The sequence below is a fragment of the Myotis daubentonii genome, chromosome 9 (genome assembly GCF_963259705.1).
Source record: "Myotis daubentonii chromosome 9, mMyoDau2.1, whole genome shotgun sequence".
Classification (NCBI taxonomy): domain Eukaryota; kingdom Metazoa; phylum Chordata; class Mammalia; order Chiroptera; family Vespertilionidae; genus Myotis; species Myotis daubentonii.
The window spans coordinates 48,410,771-48,423,130 of NC_081848.1; the positions used below are offsets into that span (position 1 = coordinate 48,410,771).

The 12,360-nt window shown below is 47.1% G+C and overlaps 1 protein-coding gene across 4 annotated transcripts in view; it reads right to left on the reverse strand.

Annotated features, from left to right (window-relative positions):
• Nucleotides 1–10,396: 10,396 nt before the first annotated feature.
• The window catches only part of SCUBE2 (signal peptide, CUB domain and EGF like domain containing 2), a 68,546-nt gene continuing 66,582 nt past the window's right edge, over nucleotides 10,397–12,360 (reverse strand). For all 4 annotated transcript variants that reach the window (XM_059708838.1, XM_059708837.1, XM_059708839.1 and 1 more), the window contains one exon: nucleotides 10,397–12,180. In XM_059708838.1, the coding sequence (XP_059564821.1) occupies nucleotides 12,028–12,180 (153 nt within the window). In that variant the 3' untranslated portion in view covers nucleotides 10,397–12,027. The remainder of the gene's footprint in view (nucleotides 12,181–12,360) is intronic.

Genomic DNA, 12,360 nt, shown 5'->3' on the forward strand with positions numbered 1-12,360 from the left:
GCGGCCTTCGGGCATCCTGACTTCATGCAAACTACATTTCCACACTGCGAACAGCCACTGCCCTCCCCCAACCCATCTCACTGGAGCAGCCTTGAAGCAGAAAGATCCGCTCGCTGTAGAAACTGACAATAAAAGTGACAATAACGACATTTACTGAGTGTTTTACCATGTGCCAGGTATTGAAATAAATATTTAAAATGTAGTAGCTCACTGAATCTTGGCAACAGCTTATGTGGTAGTATGATCATTATCCCCATTTTGCAGCCAAATACCTGAGACCCTTTTTTTTAAACCTGAGACCTCTTGACTGGTCTCCTGAATTTCGTGCCTTGGTCACCTTCCAATTCCTTGCTTTCCACTGCCAGGGTAATCTTTTCAAACTACAACTGTGATCATCTCACCTCCCTGCTTAGATGACCCCAAAAGGCTTCCTGTTCCTCTTAAGATAAAGACCCACATTCCGGCCTGGTCTGCCCCCACCTGCTTCTCCAGCTGCACTTCAGCCTCAGGAGCCTTCTTCCAGTTCCTTCGAGGAGTCGTCGCTCTCCCTTTTGCCAAATAGTCCACTTTTGAATATCCTGTTCCCTCTGCAAGGAATGTCCCTCCTACTCTGCTCAGTAAACAGACCGCCCTCGGCTTCATTATTGTTCCTCCCAGACCTCAGCTCCATTACCATTTATTTAGGAAAGTGTTCTCTAACCTTCCAGAGAGGGTGAATTCTCCCTAATCATATACTATGCATCTCTCTGGACATTTCATGCTTTTTTGGTGATGGTGGTGGAGGGAAGCTGTTATTGGTTGTCTGATTGAATCTTTTTTTTTTCTTACCATTGAATCCAAAGCATTTCGGAGGCTCTCAATAAATACTGAGCATAAGCATGGCAAGAAGTTAAGGTCTTCCCCAGGAAAGCAAATGGTAGACCTGGGAGGGCTGGGTTTGACATCATGAACCTGCTCTTACCCTCCATTCCTACCTTCCACACTTGCCCTAGATTCAGAGCTCACAGATTGCTTGTGGGAAAATAAATCCAGAAGGCTGCTCACCTGGCTTCAAGGATCCCCTGCCCCCCAATACTGCAGGGACAGCCGTATCTCCTGGACGGGAAGTCGAGGAGGGGGTTGGGATGGCAGCTCACCTTCCAGCCCCCTGGCATGCTTCCAGCAGGGAACAACAGCGACTGTCCTGGCCCCTTCTGTTCTGTCGCCTGGATCCCTGCCTGGTCACTCCTCCAGGCGAGAGTCACCCAGGGAACAGTGAAAGACAGCCTCGCCTTGTCTCCGTAGGACAAGTGCCTCTGAGCTCCGCAAAGCATCAGGACAGGCCCAGCAGGGAGGGCCCTGGGGCTCCGGCTGGGACAGCTACTCTCCTCTGGGAGGAAGCCAGGCAGGCAGATTCCAGCTCCCCACTCCTCAGGTAGCTCCGCTCAGTCTTGCAGCCTTTTTTGCTGAGGATGGCCCAGTGGAAGAAAGGGGAAGCTTTCATCGCTAGAGCCCCCATGGGAACACCAGGAAGCTGAATCTCTCTGGTTGAACTGGAATTTGTCTTTATCAAGTGTTGCTGAAAAAGAAATAGGGCCTTGGCTGGAGCTGGAATCTGTGAATGCAGAGCTCTTTGCTGTCTTGGGATGTGTCCTGCAATGGGATCTGTGGCCACACACCAGTTGGTCCCTCCGTCTGTCAGAGATCGTCCTTAGCCAGACAGACCATTGAGGCCCATCAGCATGGGTCAGTGTGGCGAGGCCAACCCGCCCCCGGCCCCGCCCATGCGCACTATGAGTTTTTGCAGACTCTAGGTTGGCTGCTCCATTTGAGGAGCACCACCTCTGGGCAGTTTATCCAGTTTTCCCAAATGACTTTGAGCAAGTCTCTTCCTACCTCTAAGCCTGAGTTTCCATATCTGCAAAATGGGCACAGTGAGATTGCACATGAACTTGGGCTTTGTAAACTCTAGAGGGCTGTACCAACAGAAAAGATCATTCTTAATTCTCCATATAGCCAAGCTCCCCCACCCCCATTGGCTCATCTTGGAAGAAGTATAATATTGTTGTTAAAACCACAGCTTTTGTCCACAGGCAACGAAATCGCAAACATATGCCGAAGGAATTTCTTCTCTGATACTGCTCCTAGGGCAATGGAAACTAAAGAGAAAATAAACAAATGGGACTACATCAAAATAAAAAGCTTTTGCACAGCAAAGGAAACCATCAACAAAACAACAAGAAAGCCCACTGCATGGGAGAACATATTTGCCAATGATATCACCGATAAGGGTTTAATCTCCAACATTTACAAAGAACTCATGAAACTTAACAAAAGGAAGATAAACAATCCATTAAAAAAATGGGCAATGGACCTAAATAGACACTTTTCAAAGAGGACATACAGAAGGCCGAAAGACATATGAAAACATGCTCAAAGTCACTAATTATACGGGAGATGCAAATCAAAACAACAATGCGGTATCATCTCACACCCGCCAGAATGGCTATCATAAACAAAACAAACAACAAGTGTTGGAAAGGATGTAGAGAAAAAGGAACCCTTCTGCACTGCTGGTGGGAATGCAGACTGGTGCAGCCACTGTGGAGAACAGTATGGAGTTTCCTCAAAAAACTAAAAATGGAACTCCCATTTGACCCAGTGATCCCACTTCTAGGAATATATCCTAAGAAGCCAGAAACACCAATCAGAAAGGATATATGCACCCCTATGTTCATAGCAGCACAATTCACCATAGCTAAGATTTGGAAACAGCCTAAGTGCCCATCAGCAGATGAGTGGATTAAAAAACAGTGGTACATCTACACAATGGAATACTACGCTGCAGTAAAAAAGAAGGAATTATTGCCATTTGCAACAGCATGGGTGGAATTGGAGAGCATTATGCTAAGTGAAATTAGCCAGTCAGAAAAAGATAAATACCACATGATCTCACTCATTTATGGAATATAGAGAACAACATAGACTGATGAACAGGGACAGATCCAAAGGCAGAGAAACAGCGATCAGACTATCAATCCCCAGAGGGAAAGTAGGGGAGGGAAGGGTAAGGAGGAGAGATCAACCGAAGGACTTGTATGCATGCATATAAGCCTAACTAATGGACACGGACAACAGGGGAATGAGAGCATGAGTGGGGTTGGGGAGTGCGGGGAGGTTGGGGGTTAATGGGAAATGAGGACACATTTGTAATACCTTAACCAATAAAGAAATTAAAAACAAAAACAAACAAACAAAAAACCCCACAGCTTTTGGACTGATACATTAGGTTTCAATCTCTGTTCTGCCACTAGCTATATGACTGGTGAGTTACTTTATCACTGTGAGTTTTGATTCCTTGCCTAAAAAATGATGCCAGGAACATATCTACCTCTCAGGACTGCTGTGAGGATTGATTGAATGAAAGGATACACATAGCACATCATAGCACATAGGAAGGGCTCCGCAGAAGGTAGCTACCACCATTACTTGGGCACTTTGGGAAAACCTCTAGGTTTCCAAGCCTCAGAATGGGCTCTGCTCTATGCCTCCTCCAAGCCTCCCTACAGAGCTGCAGGCAAGGTAAGTCAAGCCTGAGCATCTTACCACCCCCACCGCCCTAAGCTTGCCCCTTGGAGCCAAAGCCTCCCCAGGCAGGGGCTGGCCAACTCTGCCATGCCCAGTGCCTCTAGATCAGCGGTCCTCAACCTGTGGGTCACAACCCCTTTCGGGGTCGAACAACCCTTTCACAGGGGTCGCCTAAGACCATCGGAAAACATATATAATTACATATTGTTTTTGTGATTCATCACTATGCTTTAATTATGTTCAACTTGTAACAATGAAACTGGGGGTCACCACAACATGAGGAACTGTATTAAAGGGTCGCGGCATTAGGAAGGTTGAGAACCACTGGTCTAGATTCTGAGTGTGCATGTCAAGTGGCTTTGTTCTAAAGTTCTCTACTTCCTTCCTTGGCTGTTATAAAGGTTCTATCCTTGAAAATTATACTAGACAAGCTGATGCTGTTTCAGTTAGGATTTTATTTGTGCTGTTTTTATTATAAGCAACAGATGCCCAGTCGAACATGTCTTAAGCCAAAATGCAAAGTGTTTGGCCCCTTAATTTAAAAATGCAGGGGTTTCAGGCATGGCTGGATCGAAGAGCTCAAACGACATTGTCACTGCTTCTGCTCTGAGCTGATGCCACAGCAGGCAGGCTCTTCCTGTCTCTTGGTTATCAGCAGCTCCAAGCTTACAATCTGTTTTCCCAGCAACCTCCTCTGGGTCTTCAACTAGCAATGGAGGTGGGGGGAGGGGGACAGGGGGGGCGGGCGGAGTTGAGAATGGGATACAGGGTGAGTGTTAGAGCTGGGAAGCCAGAAAATAAATAAGAGCAGAGGAGAAAGGGGAGATGGCCGAGCCTTCCCTTCCCACTCAATGCATTTTTTCCTCCGACCTTGCCCTTGGGCACTCATGAAGATAAGGGCCACTTCCTGGGTCCCACTTTGTGCACCACCCCCAACCTTATAGCTGCAGAGTCCCCTTCCTCCTCTGGTGTCCTCCCCACCACCCCAACTCCCTCTGGCAGGAAGATTCTTTAAACAGCTGTCTACTGCAGGTGCCAGATGTGTGCCAGGATCTCTGGCTACTCAGGTGCCCACAACTTGGCACCCAGCCCTGAAAACTGTGTCGACTTTGGCAGGTTAAAGCAAAAACAAGAGATAGTTCTGTCTCCTTCCTTCAGAGTGATTCCAAACAACACCACAGCCTCTTATCACAGGGCTGATGGCAGCCCCACTGGTGTTTTCCAAAGTTGGCTGGGCCTTTTGGATCCATGCCTGTCAGCAATGGTTTTGTTTCACTTCCTGGGGTGAGGACAGGCTGTGACCTCAAATCAGACAACAAAGAGGAGAGAAAGGAGGAAAGAAATCTCAGTATCTGAAGCAAGAGTGTCTGGTGGGAAGAGGGGAGTCTAGGCTTGGCTGTGAACCCCGCCTTTGCCCCTTGTTTGTTGTGGTCCTTTGGTCAAGTTACGGCAGCTCTCTAGGCCTCCCCTGACCCATCTGGCAGGACTCTGGGTGGTTTAAATAAGATAACACCTAAAGACCGGGGCCTGGCACAGAGTGAACCCTCAATAAATATGTCGTCTTTCTCTTTTCTTCCCTTTTCCAAGATAGGTGAAGAATCTGGAAATGACTGTCCCCCCCACCCCCACCCCCACCCCCACCCCCTGGCCAGTGGAGAGCTCTTCTATCTGAAAACAGACTCCAAAGATAGAAAGCTTCTCAAAGCTCTGCAACTCTGAGTACTGCCTCCCTGGAGTCAGAGGATGGACTTTGTGATGCTGGAACCATCAAAATTGAGTACTTCTGGAGAACACCTGATTCTGGGCTCCGCAAGGTGTATTGCCATCAGGGACTGAGTGTTGGAAACAAGGAAAGATGAAGAACGGACAGGTCTTTCCGTGTGTGCACTGTTCCTGATCAGAGAAAAACAGTTCAGGAGACCGGAAAAGCGTGTCACCTTCCCAGCTCAGAAAGATAGGCCTTTTCAGAAGGTCTTGTGAGAACTCAAATCCGGCATTGTGGCTTTTCATACCTGCTTTAAGCTCGAATTCTTCAGTTTCTAGAACGCATCTCACTAGAAAGCCTATAACTAAAGGACTTTCTGTTTCAGTGAAATGGGGGGAAACCAGCAAAGAAAGTGTGAACCTGTTTTTAAAAATGTATCTTGGATTTAACTTCTCAAGCTTCGAGAAGTAGGAAATAATGATAATGATAATAGTTAGCATTTATTGAGCCCTTTCTACCTTCTAAGTGGTGTTCCAAGAGTTTTCCATGTGTGTGATCCCATTTAATCTCACAATTACCCTGTCCAGTAGGTTCTATCACTACCTATATTTACCATATGAGGAAACCGAGGCACAGAGAAGTTAAGTAACTTGTGCAAGATCATGTGGCTATTAAGTGGCAGATCTGGGATATCAGTGCAGCTACTGCAGAGAACTTAATGGAAATCTCGGAGAAAATGAAATCTAAACTGGAGATGAACCTTTCACTAAGATCAACAGAGAGAATGCATTCTGGTGAAAGTATGTTAAGAATACTGGGAGGGGAATATTGGGTGAGTGATGCTGCTTGAGTCACCTTAGTTCCTCGTTGTCAGCCCCGAGTGAAGGTTTGCCTCTTACACTTGTACCCACAACACCCCAAACTCCAGCTTTGGTACCTGTTGTGGCTGATAAAAGCTGCCTTCCTCAAGCCAAGCCACCTGGATCTGACATCGGGGTTCCGGGCTCATCTTCTTGCTTTGCCACCATTACCATCTTGCTGTATTGTCCACAGTTTGATATGACAGACAGGCCTCATACACATGCAACTTCATGGATACTGCGTGACAGTGAGCAGTTTGTGGTCACGCACAGTACGTTACCCACAAGGCTGCAGAGGGCTGAGCATGCAGGCTGACCAGGGTTCACCACAAGCTCACACTCTTTACTGCCACACTCCTGCTGGCCATGGCTGAATCAGTCACACACTGCCGGGCTCTGTCCTCCCTGGGGCATCAGTCCTATTTCCTGCTCAGCAACTTTTAATTAAAAGTTAATTTATTTTCAATCACAAAGTGTGTACAAGGCAAAGCCAGCACCAAGCTTAGATTTGAGATAGGTGTGTATTTCTGGGGGGGGGGGGGGGGTTGCATTGTGTAGAGAAAAGACAGAAAACGCCAAACTGTGCCTGGATGTCATCCTTCAGTCCTAGGATAGAATATAGGATCAGAGGATGGTCCAAGCCAGTGCAATATGGAAGCTCTTAGAACTACATGTGGTAGAATATTACACAAGATTACAATTTGGGGTGAATTTCTCCCATCCTACATAATAAAAGCCTAGAGAATAAACAGTGGAACAACTAGAATGATCGGTCAACCAGTTGCTATGTTGTGAACTGACCACCAGGGGGCAGATGCTCAATGCAGGAGCTGCCCCCTGGTGGTCAGTGCGCTCCCACAGCAGGAGCAGCCACTCAGAGGGCAGGTCCACAGCTGCTCCGCTGAACAGGATGAGTGGAGCTCCCACAGTGGGCTGATCCCCGCAGGCCACGCCACCACTAGTGCACAAATCCTGTGCACCAGGCCTCGTGTGTGTGTGTGTGTGTGTGTGTGTGTGTGTGTGTGTGTGTGTGCGTGTGATTGTTATATATATATATATATATATATATATATATATATATATATATATATATATATATAGCCTAGCATGTGCCTAAACCATAACAATGAATGAAAGAATGAATGTGGGGTGTATGTGTGTGTGTGCGTGCGGATGCATGTATTTGGACATGATTCAGAACAATGTTGATGGTGTGAAGCGACCTAAATAAATGACTTCCGATCTGGAAAAGATGACAGATACATGCCGAGGGTCTGTAGGAAACAACATGCAATCAATCAGTTGTCAAATCACAACCCTGGTCCCCAACACCCCATAGGTAACATTTTGTCTTGAACTATGGGCATTTAAATTCCAAGGGCACTTAAGATCTAAGGCCCTGGGATGATGAAACACAAGTTAACTCCATTTAAAACCACTAGATGGCGCCTGTTCTAGGAATTGCAAAATGGCTGTTCACAACTTGAAGCTTTGGTCAGCCTGGCTCTGAGGTGAAATGTCAAGTTCTCGCGGGTGGGTAGAGGCAGTTCCGGGGAGCCAGTGGTGCCAGGGATGGTTTGAGGAGCCAGTCCCAGGGAGCGGCCTGGATTCATGACTCTAATGATGAGCTCACTCTATCTAAAATAACAGCTCCCTCCCACCACCTCCTCATCCTCTATCCTCTCAATCGTATTTTCTTTATAATAGTTATCACACTTGACTTTACAATGTATGTTTGTTTGTTTACTTTATGCCATCCTCTACTAGGATTTAAAGTCCACAAGAGCAGAGGCTTTATTTTGCTCACTACAGTATCACCAGCTCCTGTAACACCTAGCACTTAGTAAGCCCTCAATAAATATGGTACATAAGTGAATGAACAAACACATAACAAAGAGTTATCCGTTACTAAGGCATGCGGTTGCATTCTCCAATGAGATACTCTGGAAACCAAGCAATGCTGAGTTACTTCCTTGTTCCCAGTAGGTGGATTTAGTTTGTATCCCTTTAATTAAGCCAGAAGAGTGGTTTTATTTTCTCTAGACCGATTTTGATCCTACTGTGTTCTCTGGAAAGTTACCCCTGCTCAGTAGCTATGTCTCTGTGCCTGTCGATCACAGAAGCAGCCTTGCTGGGCCGTTAGGGTGGTCTCCTGCAGGCTGGTCAGGACTGCCCGAAGGGAGAAGGAAGCAGGGTACCACCAATATTCAGGACACCTCTGAACCAAGCTCACAAGCCCCTGGAGTAGATGTCACAGAAAAGAAAGCTCACCAAGGCTTCTCATTTCCTGTGGCTGGGCCTCTCCTGGCCACACCAGGACCTGGATTTGGAGGATAGCTTGCCTAGCAGGAAGGCCACAGGTAACAAGGCCACAGGTAACAAGGCCCCCTTGACTTGGTGAGGGACTTTTTCACGCCATCCTCCCCTAACCCATTTCCCTCCCAAATACAGACTTGGAGTGATGTAGACTGGGTAAGGCCTCGGGACCCATTCTGCTATGTGACAGGAAGCAGAGATGCTGACAGCCCGAGTAAGAGGCACCGCTTCTGGGTTGAGGGGCCCTGAGTTTGCCAGGGGCATCTTCCTGCAAAGATCAGCCGCGGGCAAGCGAGTCTGTGCTGTGTATGGTATAGCCGCCCCTGTCCCAAGTTGCATGACAACTTAAAAATCACCTGCAAACCTAAATCAGTGAGTGCCTGCAGACAACACATTTCACAGCCGGAGAATGACTCAGAGGAAGCAATTTTCCACAGTGAAGAGAATCATCTGTTAGTGTGAAAAGGCCAACACTCTTTTATCTGCGTAGGAAACTCAAGGGAAACGTTGCTGCATCCATAAACGTGGCGCTGTAGTCAATGGCTCGAGAACAATACCCACAGCTGGAAGGGAGGACTCGTACAGATTCCACTCCCACTCAGCGTCCTCCCACAGAATCCGCTCTCTTGGAGGGAAGGTGAAACTCCGCTCAGACCTCTTCCTGTTCACGTAGCGAGCAGCTCCCCCAAGTCCTGGTCCCTGTGCCCACACCAGGAGCCCCAGAATTCAGAGCTCCCTGGCCTTCTTCTGTCTACATACCTTTCCCAGGTGACCTCAACCAGTTCCATGTCTTTATTCTGTGACATTAAAATTCATATTCTGGCCCTGACTTCTCTGGGGCTTCACAGAACCAGTTGCCTATTTGAACTTCCATTTGTGTAGTTCGTCTTCACTGCTATCACCTTAACCCGGACAACCTCACCTCCCACCTGCATGACTGCTCGGTGGGTTGCAATAGCTTGTTAACTGCTCTCTGCCTCCATGCCTGCTTTCTAAAATCTACTCTTCATACAGAGCTGTTAAAAAATACAAATCAGATCATGCCACACCTCTGCTTAAAACCCTCTAAAAAGCTTCACAACACACTAGAATTAAACCTGAGCACCTCGTTCTGGATTCAAAAGCCAGCCGTGCTCTGGCCCCTGTTCGCTCCCTGGCCTCCTCTCTACCATTCACCTTCTCACCGGACTGTGATCCACACACACGCGTGTTCCTGCCTGGCAGCCTTTGCACTTGGCTTTCCTCTACCTGGAATCCTCATGCCCCGATTTTCCCAAGGCTGGTTCCTTCTTGTCACTTAGTTTTCAGTTGGAATGCCATTTCTCCAGAGAGATCATCCACAATCCACACTCCGAAAGTAGCCACACAGTCATCTGTTGCATTAACTTATTTTAATTTCCAACATAATACTTACTACTAGCTGATACTTTGCATTGGTGATTTGCTTGTTTGTCTCTTCCCTCTAAAATGTATGCCCCATGACGGCAAGAACCTTGTCTGTCTTGTCACTGTGATCCCTAGGGCCTAGAAGGGTGGCTGGCCCAGGGCAGACGTTTGGTAACTATTGGATTTAGCAGGTGGCAACAGCAGCCGCAGCCAGCCAGCCTTCCAACAGGACCACACATCAATGGGTGGTTGGCTGGTACGGAGCGGAAGCGTCAGGAGGGCCTCAGAGGTCCCTGCTTGTGCTAGGGGCTCAGCCGGGTGTGTGGGCCTGCTCCTGGGGGCTGCTTCACAGAGGCCAGGTTTGTGCAGCCTTCTGCCCATTCCCACCCTTTGTATGGAATCAGCAGCACAGATGTGCAGTCATGAGCACAAAGTCACTACTGTGCTTGGACAAGGATGGCCAGGTGTAGCTCACCCCCCTCCACACCGATCAGGCCACTGACTTGGGTTATATTACATTTGACTTTTCATCTTATGTGGAGACTCAGAAATGTAGGCGAAGTTCTGGGATTACAAATTCCAGGTGTAGTTTTAATGATTTTTTTTTTTAATAAAGAAGTTTACATTTTTTAAGAGAAGTTTGGAAATGGGTTTTTAGGGCCCATCCCAATAAAGAAGAAACGTTTGATGAGGATTTTTCAAAAGATCGATGTTATTAATAGATTGAAAAACACTGAGGTGAAAAGTGATTTCAACAATAATGAAATAGTCTTCATTTTCTTCAAAAATATTTGTTAACTGCTCTCTGCCTTCATACCTGCATTCTAAAATCTATTCTTCACAGAGCTGTCTTAAAAATACAAATAAAAAATATTTGTTAACCATTTTTTAGTACTTTGGTATAGAGAACTGTATACAGTTAGTTTTTTACAAAGGAACAAAACACGATGGTTGTGTGTAGTCAGCCCATTCATTAGGGAAATGGCAGCTTGTTTGATAGAAACCATTTTTATTTACTGTCATGAGATTTTTGCCTATGGATTTAAACTTTTAAAAATTCAATAATGTTGAAAATTCAAGTTCCTGTGGGAGATAATGATGATGGGGCCCTGCTGTGCTGACCAAAGGTGAGATGATTCTGAGATACAGAAACCGGGATCTGTGTAGCTGCTTCTGGCAGTGGGGTGACCATTCAGAGGTGACCACCCTCAGTGGTGCTGCTCCTGTGCTCGGAGCTGAGTCCGTCTCTGACCTTGGGGAGTGGGGAAGGAAGGCGAGCCTACCAGGCTGGTCCGCACTGTGTCCCACCTGAACCTCAGACACCCATAGTGGGAAGCCCACTATGAAAATAGGACGCTTAGCAGTCCTGACTCAGGGCGTGTGAAATTTCTTTTTCATAAAGGTAGATGATTCTGACCTGAATGCTCCAGGCCTGTGTGTAAAGGCACAACTGGTGCTGGAACCTGCGCTGTGGACTTGCTACAGGTGGGAGTTGGTCACAAGGAAGGCGTCAATGGGCCTATATTATTATGTCTGAGGAAGTGCTTAGTTTTTAGCTCTGTATTTCTAATTCTTTCTGCTTTAAGTATTTTTAAAATGATCAATGCTTAGAATTTGAGCTCCTGAGATCAAACTTAGGCCACAGGCTGGAGGAGAAGGCTGTGGAGACACGGAGTCCTGCCAGGTCTCAGGTGTGAGGATGGTGCCTAAAGGGCTCTTCCTCCCTCCCTTCCTCCTTCCTTTCTCTGCCTGTTCAGAGCCTAAACCCAGGGTGCAGAGGGCTTCCTTAGGGAGGGCTGGGCTGGAGGAAGCTGATGTTTCAGACAAGGCAGCCCCTTCTGTGGCCTCCTTTCCCTCACAGTGCGATTGAGGAGGAGTGAGAACAGGAAAGTCAGGTGAGTCTCACCTGAGCTGACTGAGGTCCAGCTCAGCCAGCCCTTGATGTATCCAAGACATCTGCCCACAGCCATGAGAGGCGGGTGAGACCCAAAGCCATTTCCAGTCCACATTCACAATGCTGGGAAAGAAAACCAGTTCAATTTACCAAAACATCTGTATTATCTATAAAAATTGAACTCTAGCAAGTCACTGCTACTAGAGGCAGCGACATCCAAGTAGGCTGGCTGCAGAAGCAGACGGCTCAGTCCACCACCCCACAGGCGAAACATGGTGCTGGGTGCCATGTGGGCAGACTCATTTGTAAGGCCTCAAAAACCTGGACACTTTGGAACGTAGCAATCGGATGAAGGATTTTGGAAACATCTCCCGGGACTCCTGGGCTGTGTACTTGAAATAGTTCTGGGGGTGGGCCAGGACATCAAACAGCGCCTTGATCAGTTTCTTATCCTAAAAAGAACGGGACTTTTGTTACTGGGCCAAACTATTTAAACATGCTGACATTTCGCCAATGGAACTATAATGACCCAGTGTTAGGCCGAGTAGCTGAAAAACACTTTGTGAAAATGGTTTCCTCCGATTTTTATCGTTTCACCCAGTTTTTAGTTTTCCTAATTACCTACAAAAAGC